At 53.3% G+C, this 26,856-nt stretch overlaps 1 protein-coding gene and 1 non-coding gene across 2 annotated transcripts in view; one reads left to right on the top strand and one right to left on the bottom strand.

Annotated features, from left to right (window-relative positions):
* LOC144697431 (uncharacterized) overlaps nucleotides 1–26,546 on the top strand; it is a 101,229-nt gene extending 74,683 nt beyond the window's left edge. The window contains exon 5 of the mRNA XM_078569408.1: nucleotides 25,784–26,546. Coding sequence (XP_078425534.1) covers nucleotides 25,784–26,450 — 667 coding nt within the window. The 3' untranslated portion in view covers nucleotides 26,451–26,546. The remainder of the gene's footprint in view (nucleotides 1–25,783) is intronic.
* On the bottom strand, nucleotides 291–456 carry LOC144698586 (U1 spliceosomal RNA). Its single transcript, XR_013580534.1, has one exon. It is a non-coding gene; the product is annotated as a U1 spliceosomal RNA (small nuclear RNA).
* Nucleotides 26,547–26,856: the final 310 nt, after the last annotated feature.

Here is a 26,856-nt window from a genome sequence, read left to right as displayed (position 1 = left end):
GGGGGTTTGAGAGAGAATATTGGAGTGGGCAAATACGGGGTTAAAAATGGCGCGTGGAATTTGGCGGCCGCAAAAGAAATGACAGCGATAAAATGATGCGGAGATGGAATAATCGCCTGTTGATAATCGCAGGGAGGAAAAGAATGGGGGTTGGATAGTTGCGGGAGGGAAAACAAAAGAGTCTAGATTTCGAAAGAGTATTTTGTGGCCCAAATTGTTTACATTGGATAAGATATAACAAAGAACCTCATTAAACAAATAAGTTGAAGTCTATTTTTTGAATTGTAAACCAGGGGAGAGCGAGAACGCAGTCCCCCACTACCACAAATTTTGCAGTCGAGTATCCCGCATTTGGGGACATCGCAGGCATCAGCACACCCGAAGTGCAATGGGATAGCCTCGTCCTGGGAGAACAACCTTTTTTTTTGTAAAAATATACTTTATTCATAAAAATCTTCAATCACATTCAAAACCATTTCAAAAACAACATTACAAGGGTACAATCCAGGTTAAACTTTTACAAAATGTATCACCAGGTGCATCAGTACAAACAATATTACAATCATTTACAGCCTTTCATTTTGATCTGTACAGCCCGAGGGGCTCTAAACAGTTCCCAGTCTCTCGGTGCGCTGTGGTAGAAAGGTCTTAGACAGCGACCCTTCCCCATTGCGCCTTTGCGGCAGCTGCCCCAAGCTTTAGTGCGTCCCTCAGCACGTAGTCCCGGACTTTGGATTGTGCCAGTCCGCAACAATCGGTCGGGGACAACTCTTTGTGCTGGAAGACCAACAAGTTTCGGGCAGACCAAAGCGCGTCTTTCACCGAGTTGATGATCCTCCAGCTGCAGTCGATGTTTGTCTCGGTGTGTGTCCCTGGGAACAGCCCGTAGAGCACAGAGTCCTGTGTCACAGAACTGCTCGGGATGAACCTCGACAGCAACCACTGCATCTCTCTCCAGACTTTCTTTGCAAAGGCACAATCCACAAGGAGGTGAACAACGGTCTCTTCCCCACCACAGCGTCCTGGGAGAACAACCTACATTATCATTTTTTTTTTTGTAAAAATATACTTTATTCATAAAAAATCTTCAATCACATTCAAAACCATTTCAAAAACAACATTACAAGGGTACAATCCAGGTTAAACTTTTACAAAATGTATCACCAGGTGCATCAGTACAAACAATATTACAATCATTTACGGCCTTTCATTTTGATCTGTACAGCCCGAGGGGCTCTAAACAGTTCCCAGTCTCTCGGTGCGCTGTGGTAGAAAGGTCTTAGACAGCGACCCTTCCCCATTGCGCCTTTGCGGCAGCTGCCCCAAGCTTTAGTGCATCCCTCAGCACGTAGTCCTGGACTTTGGATTGTGCCAGTCCGCAACAATCGGTCGGGGACAACTCTTTGTGCTGGAAGACCAACAAGTTTCGGGCAGACCAAAGCGCGTCTTTCACCGAGTTGATGATCCTCCAGCTGCAGTCGATGTTTGTCTCGGTGTGTGTCCCTGGGAACAGCCCGTAGAGCACAGAGTCCTGTGTCACAGAACTGCTCGGGATGAACCTCGACAGCAACCACTGCATCTCTCTCCAGACTTTCTTTGCAAAGGCACAATCCACAAGGAGGTGAACAACGGTCTCTTCCCCACCACAGCCACCTCGAGGGCAACGTGCAGAGGGGGTGAGACTCCTGGCGTGTAGGAAGGATCTGACGGGGAGGGCCTTTCTCACCACCAGCCAAGCTACGTCTTGGTGCTTGTTGGAAAGTTCTGGCGATGAGGCATTCTGCCAAATGACTTTGACAGTCTGCTCGGGGAACCATCCCACAGGGTCCACCCTCTCCTTTTCCCTCAGGGCCTCTAGGACGTTACGTGCTGACCACTGCCTGATGGACTTGTGGTCAAAGGTGTTTTTCTGCACAAATTTTTCCACCAGGGACAGGTGGTACGGCACGGTCCAACTACTTGGAGCGTTCCGCGGCAGCGTGGCCAGACCCATCCTTCGCAACACCGGGGACAGGTAGAACCTCAGCACGTAGTGGCACTTGGTGTTTGCGTACTGAGGGTCTACGCACCGCTTGATGCAGCCACACACAAAGGTGGCCATCAGTATGAGGGCGATGTTGGGCACGTTTTTTCCCCCTTTATCTAGAGGCTTGTACATCGCGTCCCTGCGGACACGATCCATTTTCGACCTCCAGATAAAGCGGAAGATGGCTCGAGTGATCGCCATCGCGCAGGAGTGTGGAATGGGCCAGACCTGCGCCACGTACAGCAACAGCGAGAGTACCTCACACCTGATGACCAGGTTCTTACCCGCAATGGAGAGGGAGCGTCGCTCCCACATGCCCAGTTTCCTTTTCACCATAGCCACTCGCTCCTTCCAGTTTCTAACGCATGCCCCGGTCCCTCCGAACCATATCCCCAGCACCTTCAGGCCGTCAGCCCTGACAGTGAAGGGGACAAAGGATCGGTCAGCCCAGTTCCCAAAGAACATGGCCTCGCTCTTCCCACGATTTACCTTGGCTCCCGAGGCCAGTTCGAACTGGTCGCAGACGTGCATCAGTCTGCGCACCGACAGCGGATCCGAGCAGAAGACGGCGACGTCGTCCATGTACAGGGAGGCTTTTACCTGAGTGCCTCCACTGCCTGGGATCGTCACTCCTCTTATGCCCGGATCCTTCCTGATGGACTCGGCAAAGGGTTCTATGCAGCACACGAAAAGGACAGGCGAGAGAGGACAGCCCTGCCTGACTCCAGATTTAATCGGAAAGCTATCTGTTTCCCACCCATTGATTGAGACTGCGCTACTGATGTTAGTGTAGAGCAGTTGGATCCAATTTCGAATTCCCTCCCCAAAGCCCATTTTGGAGAGCACATCCCCCATGTAGGTGTGCGATATTCTGTCAAAGGCCTTCTCCTGATCCAAGCTGATGAGGCAGGTATCCACACCCCTGTCCTGTACATAGGCAATCGTATCCCTGAGCAGCGCCAGGCTGTCAGAGATCTTCCTGCCTGGCACAGAGCAGGTCTGGTCAGGGTGAATCACCAATTCCAGAGCGGATTTGACCCGGTTGGCGATGACCTTGGACAGAATCTTATAGTCCACATTCAACAGTGAAATGGGTCGCCAATTTCTAATTTCCTCCCTTTCCCCCTTGTGCTTGTAGATGAGGGTGATGATGCCTTTCCTCATGGATTCTGACATGCTGCCGGCCAGGAGCATACTCTCGTACACTTCAAGCAGGTCTGGGCCGATCAAGTCCCACAGAGCCGAATACAACTCCGCCGGCAGGCCGTCGCTTCCGGGGGTTTTACTCTTCTCGAAGGACTCGAGGGCCTTAGTCAGTTCGTCAGGAGTTAGCGGTTTGTCTAGGCTCTCCCGCGTACTGTGGTCTAAGACCTCCGTGATAGAGGACAGGAAGGACTGGGAGGCCGTGCTGTCCGTGGGCTTCACGTCATACAGACTGGCATAAAAGGATTTGCTGATCCTCAGAATGTCGGACCGTGATGACTTTACTGAGCCGTCTTCTTCCTTCAGGCTGCTGATCACAGAGCGCTCTCTGTGTACCTTTTGGAAGAAGAAACGTGAGCACGTCTCATCCTGCTCCACGGAGCGGACTCTGGAACGGAAGATGATCTTGGAGGCCTCCGAGGCAAAGTGCGAGGCTTGCTGGCCCTTCACCTCTTGGAGCTCCTCCTTGACATCGACCCCCATCGACCGCAGCCGGAGCAGATTCTGCATCTTTTCCTGGAGTCGGGACATTTCCCTCTGTTCCTTTCTAGCTTTCTGGGTGCCTTTGCGGATGAAAAACCTCTTGATGCTTCCCTTGATCACTTCCCACCAGTGTGTCAGGGACTCAAAGAGGGGTTTCACGGTTCTCCAACCTTTGTAATCCCTCTTGAGCTCCTCAATGTTCTCTGGGGTCAGCAGTTGCACATTTAGCTTCCATGCCCCCCTGCCCACCCTCAGGTCTTCCTCCAAGTGGCAGTCCGCCAGTAGGAGGCAGTGGTCAGAGAAGAACACCGGCTTGACCTCGGTGGATCTGACTGTGAATGCACGGGACACAAACAGGAAGTCTATCCTGGAACGAATGGACCCGTCTGGCCGCGACCAGGTGTATCTACGCTGCGCTCCATCTGCAGGGTTGCTGAAGACGTCGTGCAGCTTGGCATCCTTAACTGTTTCCATCAGGGATCTGGACGTAGCGTCCAATCTGCTTCCGGCCCTGCCGGATCGTCCAGCCGCATCGATGATGCAGTTGAAGTCCCCGCCCAGAATGACCGGCCTGGAGGTCGCCAGCAGCAGTGGGAGCTGCTGAAAAACCTCCAGCCGCTCAGCCCCTTGTGCCGGGCCGTACACGTTAATTAACCGGAGTGGAGCGTTCTTGTACATTACGTCTGCTACCAGGAGTCGCCCGCCCACCACCTCCTTGACCTCGGAGACGGTGAAGTTGCCTCCCCGCAGCAGAATACCCAGGCCGGAGGAACGAGAGTCGTTTCCGCCCGACCAGATCGATGGCCCGTGGGACCACCATCGTGACCATTGCCTGTAGGAGCTGAGGTGCGGTATCGCACACTCCTGCAGAAACAACAGGTCAGCTTTGACCTTGGCTAGGTAGTCCAAGGTTGCAACACATCGCGTAGTAGATTTAATGCTACGCACATTTATGGATACAATCTTTAAACCCATATTAAAGCATTTATTCTCCTACCAAACCCACTGTCTCTGAGAGTCCCAGACCTTTAGTCTGCTCCTTCATACCCGTAGTGAGCTCAAATTCCTTCACTTTGGATGGGCTGAGGTAGATCTCCTTGGCCGTGTTCTGCTCCAGTGGCGTCTGGAGGTTCACGTAGTGAGCGGGTTTTGAGATGACCTTTGCTGGAGAAGCTTCTCCAAAACTCACCCCCTCTGGGGGGTTGCTGTTCCCGGCTTCCTGGAGCTGGGGTGCGATGATTGCCTCACTGCTCCCAGATTCCAGGGGCTGTGGTGCACTGGCCTCCTCAGGTTGCAGGCGAAGTTGGGGTGCGCTGGTCTCCTTGTTGTCTCCAATTTTCTGGAGCTCGGGTGTCTCGTCCTCCAACGCCCTGGAGCTTTGCCGCCTCTTCTGTCGGTGCCGCTCTGGCACTTCATCATCCGAAGAGCTGCTGCCCTTGTCATCCGTGTCGGATGGGAGACGCCTCTTGCCGCTTCTCTGGGAAACGCCTTTGCTTCTTCTTCGCTCCCTCTTACTTTTCTTGTTCTTCACCGTCCGCCACTCCCCCTGCTGCTTTTCCACTGCTGCCTCCTCCTCCATTGATTCGCTGTCCTGAGGACTGGAAGGTTCAGGGGGTAGTGCTGTTGATTGGCTCTCTGTTGCCTCGATCTCTTTCTCCACCTTGTCTCTCTCTGTGTCCTCCTTTGTCCCGTTGAGCTCCCTGGGGGCCTTGGTGGTTGGAGTGACACGGAACATTTCTTCTGCTTCCCCCTGGTCGGCTTTGGCTGCCTGTGCGTAAGTACGGCAGCGTTTGGGGCAGGTCCTGTAGAGGTGACTTGCCTCGCCACACAGGTTGCAGCACTTGGCCTGTTTGCAGTCTTTTGTCTGGTGCCCTTCCTGTTTGCAGATCTTGCAGAGGGAGGCGCTGCAGTTGGCCGCCACATGACCAGCCTTGCCGCATGAGCGACAATGCTTGGGTTGCCCAGCGTAGACCAGGTAGCCCCGGTTTCCCCCGATAGCGAAACTGGAGGGAGGGTGGAAAATGGCCCTCTTACCATCGGTCTTTAGCGTGACCTTAAACAGGCGTTTGCCTGTCCAGATCCCCAAGTCGTCTCGAATCTCGGTGCCGCTCCCCACCTTATCGAAGTACCTGGTGAGGAAGGTGACCACGTCGGCGACAGGGACGAAGGGGTTGTACACATGCACCATCACCTCACGTTCCCGTTGCAACGGCAGAGAAAAGTGCGGCTCCGCCGTCAGGATCTTCATCTCCGGCAGGTCTCTCTTCTCCTCGAACGCCCTCAGGAGCCGGACGCAGTCTGCCACTCGCTTGAACGTCACATCGAAATAACCACCTTTGCGGGAGTCGTGCAGGGTGAAGATCTCCGTAGCTTGGAAGCCGCACGCCTTCAACAGGATCCTCCTGGTGAAGAAGCCCCGATCCATAGGTGATCCTCCTTCGTCGCTGTGGTTCACCGTGACTCGGACGGTGATAGGTAACCCACGGTATGAATTCGGATTGCGATTGGTTATCGCCCTTCCATCCCGACCTTGCCATGGCAGGACCATGGTGTCGCTCCTGCAACACTTGATCTTAGCCAAAAGGCCGAAAGGACCATGGTTTTTTAAATCTCTATCGTCTACTTCCTACCTGTAGGAAACTCGTTCGAGTTACCAACAGTCACAGATTGCAACTCTTTTCGAGTACAATCACAGTTCTTGGTTTCCGGGAGTGGGACATGAACCCACAACCCTCTGATTCAAAGGCGAGGGTGCTATGAACTGAGCCACAGCGGACCATGGTGTTTTTTTTTTTTTTTTTTTGTAAAAATATACTTTATTCATAAAAATCTTCAATCACATTCAAAACCATTTCAAAAACAACATTACAAGGGTACAATCCAGGCTAAACTTCTACAAAATGTATCACCAGGTGCATCAGTACAAACAATATTACAGTCATTTACGGCCTTTCATTTTGATCTGTACAGCCCGAGGGGCTCTAAACAGTTCCCAGTCTCTCGGTGCGCTGTGGTAGAAAGGTCTTAGACAGCGACCCTTCCCCATTGCGCCTTTGCGGCAGCTGCCCCAAGCTTTAGTGCGTCCCTCAGCACGTAGTCCTGGACTTTGGATTGTGCCAGTCCGCAACAATCGGTCGGGGACAACTCTTTGTGCTGGAAGACCAACAAGTTTCGGGCAGACCAAAGCGCGTCTTTCACCGAGTTGATGATCCTCCAGCTGCAGTCGATGTTTGTCTCGGTGTGTGTCCCTGGGAACAGCCCGTAGAGCACAGAGTCCTGTGTCACAGAACTGCTCGGGATGAACCTCGACAGCAACCACTGCATCTCTCTCCAGACTTTCTTTGCAAAGGCACAATCCACAAGGAGGTGAACAACGGTCTCTTCCCCACCACAGCCACCTCGAGGGCATCGTGCAGAGGGGGTGAGACTCCTGGCGTGTAGGAAGGATCTGACGGGGAGGGCCTTTCTCACCACCAGCCAAGCTACGTCTTGGTGCTTGTTGGAAAGTTCTGGCGATGAGGCATTCTGCCAAATGACTTTGACAGTCTGCTCGGGGAACCATCCCACAGGGTCCACCCTCTCCTTATCCCTCAGGGCCTCTAGGACGTTACGTGCTGACCACTGCCTGATGGACTTGTGGTCAAAGGTGTTTTTCTGCATAAATTTTTCCACCAGGGACAGGTGGTACGGCACGGTCCAACTACTTGGAGCGTTCCGCGGCAGCGTGGCCAGACCCATCCTTCGCAACACCGGGGACAGGTAGAACCTCAGCACGTAGTGACACTTGGTGTTTGCGTACTGAGGGTCTACGCACCGCTTGATGCAGCCGCACACAAAGGTGGCCATCAGTATGAGGGCGATGTTGGGCACGTTTTTTCCCCCTTTATCTAGAGGCTTGTACATCGCGTCCCTGCAGACACGATCCATTTTCGACCTCCAGATAAAGCGGAAGATGGCTCGAGTGATCGCCATCGCGCAGGAGTGTGGAATGGGCCAGACCTGCGCCACGTACAGCAACAGCGAGAGTACCTCACACCTGATGACCAGGTTCTTACCCGCAATGGAGAGGGAGCGTCGCTCCCACATGCCCAGTTTCCTTTTCACCATAGCCACTCGCTCCTTCCAGTTTCTAACGCATGCCCCGGTCCCTCCGAACCATATCCCCAGCACCTTCAGGCCGTCAGCCCTGACAGTGAAGGGGACAAAGGATCGGTCAGCCCAGTTCCCAAAGAACATGGCCTCGCTCTTCCCACGATTTACCTTGGCTCCCGAGGCCAGTTCGAACTGGTCGCAGACGTGCATCAGTCTGCGCACCGACAGCGGATCCGAGCAGAAGACGGCGACGTCGTCCATGTACAGGGAGGCTTTTACCTGAGTGCCTCCACTGCCTGGGATCGTCACTCCTCTTATGCCCGGATCCTTCCTGATGGACTCGGCAAAGGGTTCTATGCAGCACACAAAAAGGACAGGCGAGAGAGGGCAGCCCTGCCTGACTCCAGATTTAATCGGAAAGCTATCTGTTTCCCACCCATTGATTGAGACTGCGCTACTGATATTAGTGTAGAGCAGTTGGATCCAATTTCGAATTCCCTCCCCAAAGCCCATTTTGGAGAGCACATCCCCCATGTAGGTGTGCGATATTCTGTCAAAGGCCTTCTCCTGATCCAAGCTGATGAGGCAGGTATCCACACCCCTGTCCTGTACATAGGCAATCGTATCCCTGAGCAGCGCCAGGCTGTCAGAGATCTTCCTGCCTGGCACAGAGCAGGTCTGGTCAGGGTGAATCACCAATTCCAGAGCGGATTTGACCCGGTTGGCGATGACCTTGGACAGAATCTTATAGTCCATATTCAACAGTGAAATGGGTCGCCAATTTCTAATTTCCTCCCTTTCCCCCTTGTGCTTGTAGATGAGGGTGATGATGCCTTTCCTCATGGATTCTGACATGCTGCCGGCCAGGAGCATACTCTCGTACACTTCAAGCAGGTCTGGGCCGATCAAGTCCCACAGAGCCGAATACAACTCCGCCGGCAGGCCGTCGCTTCCGGGGGTTTTACTCTTCTCGAAGGACTCGAGGGCCTTAGTCAGTTCGTCAGGAGTTAGCGGTTTGTCTAGGCTCTCCCGCGTACTGTGGTCTAGGACCTCTGTGATAGAGGACAGGAAGGACTGGGAGGCCGTGCTGTCCGTGGGCTTCACGTCATACAGTCCGGCATAAAAGGATTTGCTGATCCTCAGAATGTCGGACCGTGATGACTTTACTGAGCCGTCTTCTTCCTTCAGGCTGCTGATCACAGAGCGCTCTCTGTGTACCTTTTGGAAGAAGAAACGTGAGCACGTCTCATCCTGCTCCACGGAGCGGACTCTGGAACGGAAGATGATCTTGGAGGCCTCCGAGGCAAAGTGCGAGGCTTGCTGGCCCTTCACCTCTTGGAGCTCCTCCTTGACATCGACCCCCATCGACTGCAGCCGCAGCAGATTCTGCATCTTTTCCTGGAGTCGGGACATTTCCCTCTGTTCCTTTCTAGCTTTCTGGGTGCCTTTGAGGATGAAAAACCTCTTGATGCTTCCCTTGATCACTTCCCACCAGTGTGTCAGGGACTCAAAGAGGGGTTTCACGGTTCTCCAACCTTTGTAATCCCTCTTGAGCTCCTCAATGTTCTCTGGGGTCAGCAGTTGCACATTTAGCTTCCATGCCCCCCTGCCCACCCTCAGGTCTTCCTCCAAGTGGCAGTCCGCCAGTAGGAGGCAGTGGTCAGAGAAGAACACCGGCTTGACCTCGGTGGATCTGACTGTGAATGCACGGGACACAAACAGGAAGTCTATCCTGGAACGAATGGACCCGTCTGGCCGCGACCAGGTGTATCTACGCTGCGCTCCGTCTGCAGGGTTGCTGAAGACGTCGTGCAGCTTGGCATCCTTAACTGTTTCCATCAGGGATCTGGACGTAGCGTCCAATCTGCTTCCGGCCCTGCCGGATCGTCCAGCCGCATCGATGATGCAGTTGAAGTCCCCGCCCAGAATGACCGGCCTGGAGGTCGCCAGCAGCAGTGGGAGCTGCTGAAAAACCTCCAGCCGCTCAGCCCCTTGTGCCGGGCCGTACACGTTAATTAACCGGAGTGGAGCGTTCTTGTACATTACGTCTGCTACCAGGAGTCGCCCGCCCACCACCTCCTTGACCTCGGAGACGGTGAAGTTGCCTCCCCGCAGCAGAATACCCAGGCCGGAGGAACGAGAGTCGTTTCCGCCCGACCAGATCGATGGCCCGTGGGACCACCATCGTGACCATTGCCTGTAGGAGCTGAGGTGCGGTATCGCACACTCCTGCAGAAACAACAGGTCAGCTTTGACCTTGGCTAGGTAGTCCAAGGTCGCAACACATCGCGTAGTAGATTTAATGCTACGCACATTTATGGATACAATCTTTAAACCCATATTAAAGCATTTATTCTCCTACCAAACCCACTGTCTCTGAGAGTCCCAGACCTTTAGTCTGCTCCTTCATACCCGTAGTGAGCTCAAATTCCTTCACTTTGGATGGGCTGAGGTAGATCTCCTTGGCCGTGTTCTGCTCCAGTGGCATCTGGAGGTTCACGTAGTGAGCGGATTTTGAGATGACCTTTGCTGGAGAAGCTTCTCCAAAACTCACCCCCTCTGGGGGGTTGCTGTTCCCGGCTTCCTGGAGCTGGGGTGCGATGATTGCCTCACTGCTCCCAGATTCCAGGGGCTGTGGTGCACTGGCCTCCTCAGGTTGCAGGCCAAGTTGGGGTGCGCTGGTCTCCTTGTTGTCTCCAATTTTCTGGAGCTCGGGTGTCTCGTCCTCCAACGCCCTGGAGCTTTGCCGCCTCTTCTGTCGGTGCCGCTCTGGCACTTCCTCATCCGAAGAGCTGCTGCCCTTGTCATCCGTGTCGGATGGGAGACGCCTCTTGCCGCTTCTCTGGGAAACGCCTTTGCTTCTTCTTCGCTCCCTCTTACTTTTCTTGTTCTTCACCGTCCGCCACTCCCCCTGCTGCTTTTCCACTGCTGCCTCCTCCTCCATTGATTCGCTGTCCTGAGGACTGGAAGGTTCAGGGGGTAGTGCTGTTGATTGGCTCTCTGTTGCCTCAATCTCTTTCTCCACCTTGTCTCTCTCTGTGTCCTCCTTTGTCCCGTTGAGCTCCCTGGGGGCCTTGGTGGTTGGAGTGACACGGAACATTTCTTCTGCTTCCCCGTGGTCGGCTTTGGCTGCCTGTGCGTAAGTACGGCAGCGTTTGGGGCAGGTCCTGTAGAGGTGACTTGCCTCGCCACACAGGTTGCAGCACTTGGCCTGTTTGCAGTCTTTTGTCTGGTGCCCTTCCTGTTTGCAGATCTTGCAGAGGGAGGCGCTGCAGTTGGCCGCCACATGACCAGCCTTGCCGCATGAGCGACAATGCTTGGGTTGCCCAGCGTAGACCAGGTAGCCACGGTTTCCCCCGATAGCGAAACTGGAAGGAGGGTGGAAAATGGCTCCCTTACCATCGGTCTTTAGCGTGACCTTAAACAGGCGTTTGCCTGTCCAGATCCCCAAGTCGTCTCGAATCTCAGTGCCGCTCCCCACCTTATCGAAGTACCTGGTGAGGAAGGTGACCACGTCGGCGACAGGGACGAAGGGGTTGTACACATGCACCATCACCTCACGTTCCCGTTGCAACGGCAGAGAAAAGTGCGGCTCCGCCGTCAGGATCTTCATCTCCGGCAGGTCTCTCTTCTCCTCGAACGCCCTCAGGAGCCGGACGCAGTCTGCCACCCGCTTGAACGTCACGTCAAAATAACCACCTTTGCGGGAGTCGTGCAGGGTGAAGATCTCCGTAGCTTGGAAGCCGCACGCCTTCAACAGGATCCTCCTGGTGAAGAAGCCCCGATCCATAGGTGATCCTCCTTCGTCGCTGTGGTTCACCGTGACTCGGACGGTGATAGGTAACCCACGGTATGAATTCGGATTGCGATTGGTTATCGCCCTTCCATCCCGACCTTGCCATGGCAGGACCATGGTGTCGCTCCTGCAACACTTGATCTTAGCCAAAAGGCCGAAAGGACCATGGTTTTTTAAATCTCTATCGTCTACTTCCTACCTGTAGGAAACTCGTTCGAGTTACCAACAGTCACAGATTGCAACTCTTTTCGAGTACAATCACAGTTCTTGGTTTCCGGGAGTGGGACATGAACCCACAACCCTCTGATTCAAAGGCGAGGGTGCTATGAACTGAGCCACAGCGGACCATGGTTTTTTTTTTTTTTTTTTTTTTTTTTTGTAAAAATATACTTTATTCATAAAAATCTTCAATCACATTTAAAACCATTTCAAAAACAACATTACAAGGGTACAATCCAGGTTAAACTTTTACAAAATGTATCACCAGGTGCATCAGTACAAACAATATTACAGTCATTTACAGCCTTTCATTTTGATCTGTACAGCCCGAGGGGCTCTAAACAGTTCCCAGTCTCTCGGTGCGCTGTGGTAGAAAGGTCTTAGACAGCGACCCTTCCCCATTGCGCCTTTGCGGCAGCTGCCCCAAGCTTTAGTGCGTCCCTCAGCACGTAGTCCTGGACTTTGGATTGTGCCAGTCCGCAACAATCGGTCGGGGACAACTCTTTGTGCTGGAAGACCAACAAGTTTCGGGCAGACCAAAGCGCGTCTTTCACCGAGTTGATGATCCTCCAGCTGCAGTTGATGTTTGTCTCGGTGTGTGTCCCTGGGAACAGCCCGTAGAGCACAGAGTCCTGTGTCACAGAACTGCTCGGGATGAACCTCGACAGCAACCACTGCATCTCTCTCCAGACTTTCTTTGCAAAGGCACAATCCACAAGGAGGTGAACAACGGTCTCTTCCCCACCACAGCCACCTCGAGGGCATCGTGCAGAGGGGGTGAGACTCCTGGCGTGTAGGAAGGATCTGACGGGGAGGGCCTTTCTCACCACCAGCCAAGCTACGTCTTGGTGCTTGTTGGAAAGTTCTGGCGATGAGGCATTCTGCCAAATGACTTTGACAGTCTGCTCGGGGAACCATCCCACAGGGTCCACCCTCTCCTTATCCCTCAGGGCCTCTAGGACGTTACGTGCTGACCACTGCCTGATGGACTTGTGGTCAAAGGTGTTTTTCTGCATAAATTTTTCCACCAGGGACAGGTGGTACGGCACGGTCCAACTACTTGGAGCGTTCCGCGGCAGCGTGGCCAGACCCATCCTTCGCAACACCGGGGACAGGTAGAACCTCAGCACGTAGTGACACTTGGTGTTTGCGTACTGAGGGTCTACGCACCGCTTGATGCAGCCGCACACAAAGGTGGCCATCAGTATGAGGGCGATGTTGGGCACGTTTTTTCCCCCTTTATCTAGAGGCTTGTACATCGCGTCCCTGCAGACACGATCCATTTTCGACCTCCAGATAAAGCGGAAGATGGCTCGAGTGATCGCCATCGCGCAGGAGTGTGGAATGGGCCAGACCTGCGCCACGTACAGCAACAGCGAGAGTACCTCACACCTGATGACCAGGTTCTTACCCGCAATGGAGAGGGAGCGTCGCTCCCACATGCCCAGTTTCCTTTTCACCATAGCCACTCGCTCCTTCCAGTTTCTAACGCATGCCCCGGTCCCTCCGAACCATATCCCCAGCACCTTCAGGCCGTCAGCCCTGACAGTGAAGGGGACAAAGGATCGGTCAGCCCAGTTCCCAAAGAACATGGCCTCGCTCTTCCCACGATTTACCTTGGCTCCCGAGGCCAGTTCGAACTGGTCGCAGACGTGCATCAGTCTGCGCACCGACAGCGGATCCGAGCAGAAGACGGCGACGTCGTCCATGTACAGGGAGGCTTTTACCTGAGTGCCTCCACTGCCTGGGATCGTCACTCCTCTTATGCCCGGATCCTTCCTGATGGACTCGGCAAAGGGTTCTATGCAGCACACAAAAAGGACAGGCGAGAGAGGGCAGCCCTGCCTGACTCCAGATTTAATCGGAAAGCTATCTGTTTCCCACCCATTGATTGAGACTGCGCTACTGATGTTAGTGTAGAGCAGTTGGATCCAATTTCGAATTCCCTCCCCAAAGCCCATTTTGGAGAGCACATCCCCCATGTAGGTGTGCGATATTCTGTCAAAGGCCTTCTCCTGATCCAAGCTGATGAGGCAGGTATCCACACCCCTGTCCTGTACATAGGCAATCGTATCCCTGAGCAGCGCCAGGCTGTCAGAGATCTTCCTGCCTGGCACAGAGCAGGTCTGGTCAGGGTGAATCACCAATTCCAGAGCGGATTTGACCCGGTTGGCGATGACCTTGGACAGAATCTTATAGTCCATATTCAACAGTGAAATGGGTCGCCAATTTCTAATTTCCTCCCTTTCCCCCTTGTGCTTGTAGATGAGGGTGATGATGCCTTTCCTCATGGATTCTGACATGCTGCCGGCCAGGAGCATACCCTCGTACACTTCTAGCAGGTCTGGGCCGATCAAGTCCCACAGAGCCGAATACAACTCCGCCGGCAGGCCGTCGCTTCCGGGGGTTTTACTCTTCTCGAAGGACTCGAGGGCCTTAGTCAGTTCGTCAGGAGTTAGCGGTTTGTCTAGGCTCTCCCGCGTACTGTGGTCTAGGACCTCCGTGATAGAGGACAGGAAGGACTGGGAGGCCGTGCTGTCCGTGGGCTTCACGTCATACAGTCCGGCATAAAAGGATTTGCTGATCCTCAGAATGTCGGACCGTGATGACTTTACTGAGCCGTCTTCTTCCTTCAGGCTGCTGATCACAGAGCGCTCTCTGTGTACCTTTTGGAAGAAGAAACGTGAGCACGTCTCATCCTGCTCCACGGAGCGGACTCTGGAACGGAAGATGATCTTGGAGGCCTCCGAGGCAAAGTGCGAGGCTTGCTGGCCCTTCACCTCTTGGAGCTCCTCCTTGACATCGACCCCCATCGACCGCAGCCGGAGCAGATTCTGCATCTTTTCCTGGAGTCGGGACATTTCCCTCTGTTCCTTTCTAGCTTTCTGGGTGCCTTTGAGGATGAAAAACCTCTTGATGCTTCCCTTGATCACTTCCCACCAGTGTGTCAGGGACTCAAAGAGGGGTTTCACGGTTCTCCAACCTTTGTAATCCCTCTTGAGCTCCTCAATGTTCTCTGGGGTCAGCAGTTGCACATTTAGCTTCCATGCCCCCCTGCCCACCCTCAGGTCTTCCTCCAAGTGGCAGTCCGCCAGTAGGAGGCAGTGGTCAGAGAAGAACACCGGCTTGACGTCGGTGGATCTGACTGTGAATGCACGGGACACAAACAGGAAGTCTATCCTGGAACGAATGGACCCGTCTGGCCGCGACCAGGTGTATCTACGCTGCGCTCCGTCTGCAGGGTTGCTGAAGACGTCGTGCAGCTTGGCATCCTTAACTGTTTCCATCAGGGATCTGGACGTAGCGTCCAATCTGCTTCCGGCCCTGCCGGATCGTCCAGCCGCATCGATGATGCAGTTGAAGTCCCCGCCCAGAATGACCGGCCTGGAGGTCGCCAGCAGCAGTGGGAGCTGCTGAAAAACCTCCAGCCGCTCAGCCCCTTGTGCCGGGCCGTACACGTTAATTAACCGGAGTGGAGCGTTCTTGTACATTACGTCTGCTACCAGGAGTCGCCCGCCCACCACCTCCTTGACCTCGGAGACGGTGAAGTTGCCTCCCCGCAGCAGAATACCCAGGCCGGAGGAACGAGAGTCGTTTCCGCCCGACCAGATCGATGGCCCGTGGGACCACCATCGTGACCATTGCCTGTAGGAGCTGAGGTGCGGTATCGCACACTCCTGCAGAAACAACAGGTCAGCTTTGACCTTGGCTAGGTAGTCCAAGGTCGCAACACATCGCGTAGTAGATTTAATGCTACGCACATTTATGGATACAATCTTTAAACCCATATTAAAGCATTTATTCTCCTACCAAACCCACTGTCTCTGAGAGTCCCAGACCTTTAGTCTGCTCCTTCATACCCGTAGTGACCTCAAATTCCTTCACTTTGGATGGGCTGAGGTAGATCTCCTTGGCCGTGTTCTGCTCCAGTGGCATCTGGAGGTTCACGTAGTGAGCGGATTTTGAGATGACCTTTGCTGGAGAAGCTTCTCCAAAACTCACCCCCTCTGGGGGGTTGCTGTTCCCGGCTTCCTGGAGCTGGGGTGCGATGATTGCCTCACTGCTCCCAGATTCCAGGGGCTGTGGTGCACTGGCCTCCTCAGGTTGCAGGCAAAGTTGGGGTGCGTTGGTCTCCTTGTTGTCTCCAATTTTCTGGAGCTCGGGTGTCTCGTCCTCCAACGCCCTGGAGCTTTGCCGCCTCTTCTGTCGGTGCCGCTCTGGCACTTCCTCATCCGAAGAGCTGCTGCCCTTGTCATCCGTGTCGGATGGGAGACGCCTCTTGCCGCTTCTCTGGGAAACGCCTTTGCTTCTTCTTCGCTCCCTCTTACTTTTCTTGTTCTTCACCGTCCGCCACTCCCCCTGCTGCTTTTCCACTGCTGCCTCCTCCTCCATTGATTCGCTGTCCTGAGGACTGGAAGGTTCAGGGGGTGGTGCTGTTGATTGTCTCTCTGTTGCCTCAATCTCTTTCTCCACCTTGTCTCTCTCTGTGTCCTCCTTTGTCCCGTTGAGCTCCCTGGGGGCCTTGGTGGTTGGAGTGACACGGAACATTTCTTCTGCTTCCCCGTGGTCGGCTTTGGCTGCCTGTGCGTAAGTACGGCAGCGTTTGGGGCAGGTCCTGTAGAGGTGACTTGCCTCGCCACACAGGTTGCAGCACTTGGCCTGTTTGCAGTCTTTTGTCTGGTGCCCTTCCTGTTTGCAGATCTTGCAGAGGGAGGCGCTGCAGTTGGCCGCCACATGACCAGCCTTGCCGCATGAGCGACAATGCTTGGGTTGCCCAGCGTAGACCAGGTAGCCACGGTTCCCCCCGATAGCGAAACTGGAAGGAGGGTGGAAAATGGCTCCCTTACCATCGGTCTTTAGCGTGACCTTAAACAGGCGTTTGCCTGTCCAGATCCCCAAGTCGTCTCGAATCTCGGTGCCGCTCCCCACCTTATCGAAGTACCTGGTGAGGAAGGTGACCACGTCGGCGACAGGGACGAAGGGGTTGTACACATGCACCATCACCTCACGTTCCCGTTGCAACGGCAGAGAAAAGTGCGGCTCCGCCGTCAGGATCTTCATCTCCGGCAGGTCTCTCTTCTCCTCGAACACCCTCAGGAGCCGGACGCAGTCTGCCACTTGCTTGAACGTGACGTCGAAATAACCACCTTTGCGGGAGTCGTGCAGGGTGAAGATCTCCGTAGCTTGGAAGCCGCACGCCTTCAACAGGATCCTCCTGGTGAAGAAGCCCCGATCCATAGGTGATCCTCCTTCGTCGCTGTGGTTCACCGTGACTCGGACGGTGATAGGTAACCCACGGTATGAATTCGGATTGCGATTGGTTTTCGCCCTTCCATCCCGACCTTGCCATGGCAGGACCATGGTGTCGCTCCTGCAACACTTGATCTTAGCCAAAAGGCCGAAAGGACCATGGTTTTTTAAATCTCTATCGTCTACTTCCTACCTGTAGGAAACTCGTTCGAGTTACCAACAGTCACAGATTGCAACTCTTTTCGAGTACAATCACAGTTCTTGGTTTCCGGGAGTGGGACATGAACCCACAACCCTCTGATTCAAAGGCGAGGGTGCTATGAACTGAGCCACAGCGGACCATGGTTTTTTTTTTTTTTTTTTGTAAAAATATACTTTATTCATAAAAATCTTCAATCACATTCAAAACCATTTCAAAAACAACATTACAAGGGTACAATCCAGGTTAAACTTTTACAAAATGTATCACCAGGTGCATCAGTACAAACAATATTACAGTCATTTACAGCCTTTCATTTTGATCTGTACAGCCCGAGGGGCTCTAAACAGTTCCCAGTCTCTCGGTGCGCTGTGGTAGAAAGGTCTTAGACAGCGACCCTTCCCCATTGCGCCTTTGCGGCAGCTGCCCCAAGCTTTAGTGCGTCCCTCAGCACGTAGTCCTGGACTTTGGATTGTGCCAGTCCGCAACAATCGGTCGGGGACAACTCTTTGTGCTGGAAGACCAACAAGTTTCGGGCAGACCAAAGCGCCTCTTTCACCGAGTTGATGATCCTCCAGCTGCAGTTGATGTTTGTCTCGGTGTGTGTCCCTGGGAACAGCCCGTAGAGCACAGAGTCCTGTGTCACAGAACTGCTCGGGATGAACCTCGACAGCAACCACTGCATCTCTCTCCAGACTTTCTTTGCAAAGGCACAATCCACAAGGAGGTGAACAACGGTCTCTTCCCCACCACAGCCACCTCGAGGGCATCGTGCAGAGGGGGTGAGACTCCTGGCGTGTAGGAAGGATCTGACGGGGAGGGCCTTTCTCACCACCAGCCAAGCTACGTCTTGGTGCTTGTTGGAAAGTTCTGGCGATGAGGCATTCTGCCAAATGACTTTGACAGTCTGCTCGGGGAACCATCCCACAGGGTCCACCCTCTCCTTATCCCTCAGGGCCTCTAGGACGTTACGTGCTGACCACTGCCTGATGGACTTGTGGTCAAAGGTGTTTTTCTGCATAAATTTTTCCACCAGGGACAGGTGGTACGGCACGGTCCAACTACTTGGAGCGTTCCGCGGCAGCGTGGCCAGACCCATCCTTCGCAACACCGGGGACAGGTAGAACCTCAGCACGTAGTGACACTTGGTGTTTGCGTACTGAGGGTCTACGCACCGCTTGATGCAGCCGCACACAAAGGTGGCCATCAGTATGAGGGCGATGTTGGGCACGTTTTTTCCCCCTTTATCTAGAGGCTTGTACATCGCGTCCCTGCAGACACGATCCATTTTCGACCTCCAGATAAAGCGGAAGATGGCTCGAGTGATCGCCATCGCGCAGGAGTGTGGAATGGGCCAGACCTGCGCCACGTACAGCAACAGCGAGAGTACCTCACACCTGATGACCAGGTTCTTACCCGCAATGGAGAGGGAGCGTCGCTCCCACATGCCCAGTTTCCTTTTCACCATAGCCACTCGCTCCTTCCAGTTTCTAACGCATGCCCCGGTCCCTCCGAACCATATCCCCAGCACCTTCAGGCCGTCAGCCCTGACAGTGAAGGGGACAAAGGATCGGTCAGCCCAGTTCCCAAAGAACATGGCCTCGCTCTTCCCACGATTTACCTTGGCTCCCGAGGCCAGTTCGAACTGGTCGCAGACGTGCATCAGTCTGCGCACCGACAGCGGATCCGAGCAGAAGACGGCGACGTCGTCCATGTACAGGGAGGCTTTTACCTGAGTGCCTCCACTGCCTGGGATCGTCACTCCTCTTATGCCCGGATCCTTCCTGATGGACTCGGCAAAGGGTTCTATGCAGCACACAAAAAGGACAGGCGAGAGAGGGCAGCCCTGCCTGACTCCAGATTTAATCGGAAAGCTATCTGTTTCCCACCCATTGATTGAGACTGCGCTACTGATGTTAGTGTAGAGCAGTTGGATCCAATTTCGAATTCCCTCCCCAAACCCCATTTTGGAGAGCACATCCCCCATGTAGGTGTGCGATATTCTGTCAAAGGCCTTCTCCTGATCCAAGCTGATGAGGCAGGTATCCACACCCCTGTCCTGTACATAGGTAATCGTATCCCTGAGCAGCGCCAGGCTGTCAGAGATCTTCCTGCCTGGCACAGAGCAGGTCTGGTCAGGGTGAATCACCAATTCCAGAGCGGATTTGACCCGGTTGGCGATGACCTTGGACAGAATCTTATAGTCCATATTCAACAGTGAAATGGGTCGCCAATTTCTAATTTCCTCCCTTTCCCCCTTGTGCTTGTAGATGAGGGTGATGATGCCTTTCCTCATGGATTCTGACATGCTGCCGGCCAGGAGCATACTCTCGTACACTTCTAGCAGGTCTGGGCCGATCAAGTCCCACAGAGCCGAATACAACTCCGCCGGCAGGCCGTCGCTTCCGGGGGTTTTACTCTTCTCGAAGGACTCGAGGGCCTTAGTCAGTTCGTCAGGGGTTAGCGGTTTGTCTAGGCTCTCCCGAGTACTGTGGTCTAGGACCTCCGTGATAGAGGACAGGAAGGACTGGGAGGCCGTGCTGTCCGTGGGCTTCACGTCATACAGTCCGGCATAAAAGGATTTGCTGATCCTCAGAATGTCGGACCGTGATGACTTTACTGAGCCGTCTTCTTCCTTCAGGCTGCTGATCACAGAGCGCTCTCTGTGTACCTTTTGGAAGAAGAAACGTGAGCACGTCTCATCCTGCTCCACGGAGCGGACTCTGGAACGGAAGATGATCTTGGAGGCCTCCGAGGCAAAGTGCGAGGCTTGCTGGCCCTTCACCTCTTGGAGCTCCTCCTTGACATCGACCCCCATCGACCGCAGCCGGAGCAGATTCTGCATCTTTTCCTGGAGTCGGGACATTTCCCTCTGTTCCTTTCTAGCTTTCTGGGTGCCTTTGAGGATGAAAAACCTCTTGATGCTTCCCTTGATCACTTCCCACCAGTGTGTCAGGGACTCAAAGAGGGGTTTCACGGTTCTCCAACCTTTGTAATCCCTCTTGAGCTCCTCAATGTTCTCTGGGGTCAGCAGTTGCACATTTAGCTTCCATGCCCCCCTGCCCACCCTCAGGTCTTCCTCCAAGTGGCAGTCCGCCAGTAGGAGGCAGTGGTCAGAGAAGAACACCGGCTTGACCTCGGTGGATCTGACTGTGAATGCACGGGACACAAACAGGAAGTCTATCCTGGAACGAATGGACCCGTCTGGCCGCGACCAGGTGTATCTACGCTGCGCTCCGTCTGCAGGGTTGCTGAAGACGTCGTGCAGCTTGGCATCCTTAACTGTTTCCATCAGGGATCTGGACGTAGCGTCCAATCTGCTTCCGGCCCTGCCGGATCGTCCAGCCGCATCGATGATGCAGTTGAAGTCCCCGCCCAGAATGACCGGCCTGGAGGTCGCCAGCAGCAGTGGGAGCTGCTGAAAAACCTCCAGCCGCTCAGCCCCTTGTGCCGGGCCGTACACGTTAATTAACCGGAGTGGAGCGTTCTTGTACATTACGTCTGCTACCAGGAGTCGCCCGCCCACCACCTCCTTGACCTCGGAGACGGTGAAGTTGCCTCCCCGCAGCAGAATACCCAGGCCGGAGGAACGAGAGTCGTTTCCGCCCGACCAGATCGATGGCCCGTGGGACCACCATCGTGACCATTGCCTGTAGGAGCTGAGGTGCGGTATCGCACACTCCTGCAGAAACAACAGGTCAGCTTTGACCTTGGCAAGGTAGTCCAAGGTCGCAACACATCGCGTAGTAGATTTAATGCTACGCACATTTATGGATACAATCTTTAAACCCATATTAAAGCATTTATTCTCCTACCAAACCCACTGTCTCTGAGAGTCCCAGACCTTTAGTCTGCTCCTTCATACCCGTAGTGAGCTCAAATTCCTTCACTTTGGATGGGCTGAGGTAGATCTCCTTGGCCGTGTTCTGCTCCAGTGGCATCTGGAGGTTCACGTAGTGAGCGGGTTTTGAGATGACCTTTGCTGGAGAAGCTTCTCCAAAACTCACCCCCTCTGGGGGGTTGCTGTTCCCGGCTTCCTGGAGCTGGGGTGCGATGATTGCCTCACTGCTCCCAGATTCCAGGGGCTGTGGTGCACTGGCCTCCTCAGGTTGCAGGCAAAGTTGGGGTGCGTTGGTCTCCTTGTTGTCTCCAATTTTCTGGAGCTCGGGTGTCTCGTCCTCCAACGCCCTGGAGCTTTGCCGCCTCTTCTGTCGGTGCCGCTCTGGCACTTCCTCATCCGAAGAGCTGCTGCCCTTGTCATCCGTGTCGGATGGGAGACGCCTCTTGCCGCTTCTCTGGGAAACGCCTTTGCTTCTTCTTCGCTCCCTCTTACTTTTCTTGTTCTTCACCGTCCGCCACTCCCCCTGCTGCTTTTCCACTGCTGCCTCCTCCTCCATTGATTCGCTGTCCTGAGGACTGGAAGGTTCAGGGGGTGGTGCTGTTGATTGGCTCTCTGTTGCCTCAATCTCTTTCTCCACCTTGTCTCTCTCTGTGTCCTCCTTTGTCCCGTTGAGCTCCCTGGGGGCCTTGGTGGTTGGAGTGACACGGAACATTTCTTCTGCTTCCCCGTGGTCGGCTTTGGCTGCCTGTGCGTAAGTACGGCAGCGTTTGGGGCAGGTCCTGTAGAGGTGACTTGCCTCGCCACACAGGTTGCAGCACTTGGCCTGTTTGCAGTCTTTTGTCTGGTGCCCTTCCTGTTTGCAGATCTTGCAGAGGGAGGCGCTGCAGTTGGCCGCCCCATGACCAGCCTTGCCGCATGAGCGGCAATGCTTGGGTTGCCCAGCGTAGACCAGGTAGCCACGGTTTCCCCCGATTGCGAAACTGGAGGGAGGGTGGAAAATGGCTCCCTTACCATCGGTCTTTAGCGTGACCTTAAACAGGCGTTTGCCTGTCCAGATCCCCAAGTCGTCTCGAATCTCAGTGCCGCTCCCCACCTTATCGAAGTACCTGGTGAGGAAGGTGACCACGTCGGCGACAGGGACGAAGGGGTTGTACACATGCACCATCACCTCACGTTCCCGTTGCAACGGCAGAGAAAAGTGCGGCTCCGCCGTCAGGATCTTCATCTCCGGCAGGTCTCTCTTCTCCTCGAACACCCTCAGGAGCCGGACGCAGTCTGCCACTTGCTTGAACGTGACGTCAAAATAACCACCTTTGCGGGAGTCGTGCAGGGTGAAGATCTCCGTAGCTTGGAAGCCGCACGCCTTCAACAGGATCCTCCTGGTGAAGAAGCCCCGATCCATAGGTGATCCTCCTTCGTCGCTGTGGTTCACCGTGACTCGGACGGTGATAGGTAACCCACGGTATGAATTCGGATTTCGATTGGTTTTCGCCCTTCCATCCCGACCTTGCCATGGCAGGACCATGGTGTCGCTCCTGCAACACTTGATCTTAGCCAAGAGTAGGTGCTGCTGATTGCCGGTCTCAAGGTCCTCCACTCGCACTCGCCACAGCGGACCATGGTGTCCTAAACCCTCCTGCCTGCTCATTTATTGAAACCAAGGACTCCCTTGTTGTGGTGACATTCCCTGTCTGCCCAGTTATTCCTTTAAGTTTGTGCCTCGTTTCACCATGTTCCCAAATTTCAGAAACAAATGTTGAAATGTTTGCTCCACACCCACAGGGTTTCATCTGTTTAAAGCCACAAACAGAAAAGTCCAGCTTTCTCCTGGAGTTTGAGACAAATCTGTTTTCAAAATGATGCAGAGTTTCAGCCAATGAGGGAGATCCGCGCTCAACCCCGCCCCTCATTCACTCCGATTGGTTGGAGGGCCAACCGTACCCCCTTGATCCTGCAGTCCCGCCCCCATCCACCATTGGTCCGGAGCTGCCGTCAATCACCTGGACATTGTGACGTTTGCATGTGCAGTGTGGCTGCTGGAGCTGGACATCAGAGCGCAGGTGCAGTCCCGCCTCGAGTTTGGAGCATGCGCAGTGTGAGTGAGGGCGAAAGAAAGCTGCCTGTTTGTCAGGTCCGCAGCCGGTAAGATAAAGGGCTGAATTGAGGGAGAGATGCAGCCGGCCGGTGGACGGGCAGGTTTCGTAAACACCTTGAGCCGTTCTGAAGCCAGAATAACAAGCTACCGGTTCCTCGCTGGTATCTGTGGGCGGCAGTTCCCCCGATCCGTGTCCCTAGGTGAGAGACCCGGGTTAACGGCCGCCATCTTGTGCAGCAGGGCGCATGCGCGATCATCCCTGTCCCTGTCAGCAGGAGGAGATGATATTGTGTATTTCTATCCTGGACTGACAGGGACGGATTTTGGAAACTCCTTTTACAGGGGATTAGAAGGGGAAGATTTACACACAGCAAACTCAAATCAAAAGAAATGTTTGTCCCTTCTCAGTTTCTATCCTGGATTTATAGTGACGGTTATTGTAAACTTACAGGGCACTGGAAGTGGAGGATTGACAGACGGGAAACTCAATCCAAACATCACATCAACATCTGACAGAGTCACTCGATTAATCAGGACCTGAATATCATCAAAGTTTGAATGTGGAAGTGAAACAGTTTGTCTGTAGGCAAAGGTTTCAGGTAAGTATGAGAATAATGAACTGGGGGAAAGCCAATTTCAGTGGGGTAAGAATGGATCTGACCCAGTTAAGTTAGAATCAAAGGTTGGCAGGTGAAACTGGAATTGAAAAATTGGCAGCCTTTGAAAAAGAGGTAGTTTAGACACAGTCAAGGTTTATTCCCACAAGGCAAAAGATAGGGGCAAGAAGTCCAGAGCTCTCACGATGACAAAAACGACAGAGATTAAGATGAAGAAGAAAAAATGTGCTTCTTGCAGATGTCAGGTGTAAAATAGAACCAAGCTGAATAAAAAAAGTTCAAAGTAGAATTGGAAAAGCAATTAAGAGAAGCAAAGAGAGAGTATGAAAAGAGATTGGCAGGTAACTTAAAAATTAAAATGTCTTCTGTAGGCATACAACTAGGTAAAGGGTGATAAAGGTATGGGTGGGGCTGATTAGGGACCACAAAGGGGATTTACACATAGAGGCAAGGGGCATAGCTGAGGTATTAAACTAACAATTTGCACCTGCCTTTACCAAAGAAAAATACATTGCACAGGTCCTGATGAAAAAGGAGATAGTTGAGACCCTTGAAGGGTTTAAAATTGATGAGATATTGGATAAGCTGTCTGTATTGAAAGATAGACAAGGTACCAGGATGGTTTCCATCCACAGATACTGAGGGACCGGAATCTCAGGAGGCTTCACACCGCTGGCTGCTCGTGAGGAAGTGATCTCCGATCAGATTAATGTGCTTCTGCTGTAAGTATTTAATAAAGTGTCCGAACCTCTCATTGTGCTTCCTGTCCAATATTCCCCTTGCCATGGATCTTCCAATTTACCAACTGGGGGAAAAAAATGGCTGTTCACTGATTGGTCTCGATGGCGGCTGGTTTATCCAGAATTCCCTGTGGGTCAGAAAGTCCCCTATCAATGAGAACAGGAACCCAGAGCGCCACTGTGGGGACCGGGCTGTGCTCTGAGGCAGTGGCACAGCTGGGCGATGTTACTGAGGTGGAAATGGGTGGTTTTAGTGATTTGTAGTCAGTAGCTCAGCTTGGGCTGAAATTTGACAACAAGATTGTGAATAGGTTGGTTCAGCCTCAGAGAGCTGCAAGAGGGATGGAGTCGGTGGTTAGGGAGTGGAGACAATGGCTTTCATCTTCCCAACATTTAAATGGAGGAACTTTCTGCTCATCCAGTACTGGATGTCAGACAAGTTAGGACAGTGTGTGAGTTGGAGGTGATGGTGTTCATTGACACGTGTTACTTTCATACTTCTAGGTAGTGGATGTTGAGGGTTTGGGATATTCTGCCAAAGTTCTGGTTGAGCTGAAGATGTATTAAACACATCTTCACCCCCTGCACCTCCCACCTCTCTCTTTCATCCCATGGAGGCCAGAGTCTTGTGTAGACCCAGACCAGGTGGCAGGTTCCATTCCCTGAAGGACATTAGTGAACCAGTTGGGTTTTTATGACAATCCGGCAGTTTTCATGGTCACTTTTCCCTGGTGCCGGCCCCACAAATTACCAGATTCATGCAGCTCAATTTCACAACCTGCATTTGTGTTTTTGTGGATTCTCTCTCACACCTTTTTTTCTGTTTTAAATCAATTTCACAGGGTATTAGAAGGGGAGGATTTGCAGTCGGGAAACAGAAACAAAACATCACAGCAGAATCTGACATTCGCCCTGAATATCATTTGATTTTGAACATGGAAGGAGAAAGTACCGTTCACAGTGGAGAGAAATCGTACATGTGTCCTGTGTGTGGACGAGGCTTCAACCGATCATCTGGCCTGTCAAGACACAAGTGCAGCCACATCGGGGAGAAACCATGGAAATGTGGGGACTGTGGGAAGGGATTCAGATTCCCGTCAGAGCTGGAAGAGCATCGGCGCAGTCACACTGGGGAGAGGCCGTTCACCTGCTCAACGTGTGGGAAGGGATTTACTCTTTCAAGCTACCTGCTGAGCCACCAGCGAGTTCACAGTGAAGAGAGACCTTTTAAATGCCCAGACTGTGGGAAGTGCTTTAAAAGTTCCTGCGAGCTGATGTCCCATCAACGTGTTCACACTGACGAGAGACCATTTAAATGCTCTCACTGCGGTACTGGGTTCAGGCGATCATCTCAACTCACTGTACACCAGCGAATTCACACTGGGGAGAGGCCATTCACCTGCCCTCAGTGTGGGAAGGGATTCACTCAGTCATCCCACCTGCTGACACACCAGCAAGTTCACACAGGGGAGAGACCTTTCATCTGCTCTGAGTGTGGGAAGGGATTCACTGCCTCATCCTACCTGCTGAGACACCAGCGAGTTCACACTGGGGAGAAGCCATTCACCTGCCCCCAGTGTGGGAAGGGATTCACTCAGTTATCTAGCTTGCTGAGACACCAGCGAGTTCACACTGGGGAGAAGCCATTCACCTGCCCCCAGTGTGGGAAGGGATTCACTCAGTTATCTAGCCTGCTGACACACCAGCAAATTCACACTGGGGAGAGGCCGTTCATCTGCCCTCAGTGTGGGAAGAGATTCACTACCTCATCCAACCTGCTGGCACACCAACGAATTCACACTGGGGAGAGGCCATTCACCTGCCCCCAGTGTGGGAAGGGATTCACTACCTCATCCAACCTGCTGACACACCAGCGAGTTCACAAGTAACTAAAGTGGTGGGATTTTGCTGTTAATCACATCCAGGACTGAACCATGTTCATTGGGATCTGTTTCTGCTGATGTTAATAAACTACAGACCACTTAGGGGGGGGCAAATATTCTGGATAAATATCAAATAAATTAGTTTTGTGTTAAAAGGCACAATGTGTTGAACCTTTTTAATATCTCTAACACAAGTTCATTCCTTTTGAAATGCTCTCCCTCCATCCTCACCCCCAACAACTGGTGTGAGGGTCTCATGGAGCTTCTTTGTCACCAAGATTGAGACAATCGGATGAGCTGCCTTTGCTGCTTCCCTCCTTTCCACTCGCCCTCCCTAAAGTTCCCCAATACCTGAGCCCTGAACTCACATCTTTCTGTAGTTTCCCTTCCATCTCCCCTCATGCCCTCTCAG

This window comes from Cetorhinus maximus, chromosome 23 (genome assembly GCF_964194155.1).
Source record: "Cetorhinus maximus chromosome 23, sCetMax3.hap1.1, whole genome shotgun sequence".
Taxonomy (NCBI): Eukaryota; Metazoa; Chordata; class Chondrichthyes; order Lamniformes; family Cetorhinidae; genus Cetorhinus; species Cetorhinus maximus.
This window is presented reverse-complemented; position numbering and strand designations above follow the sequence as displayed.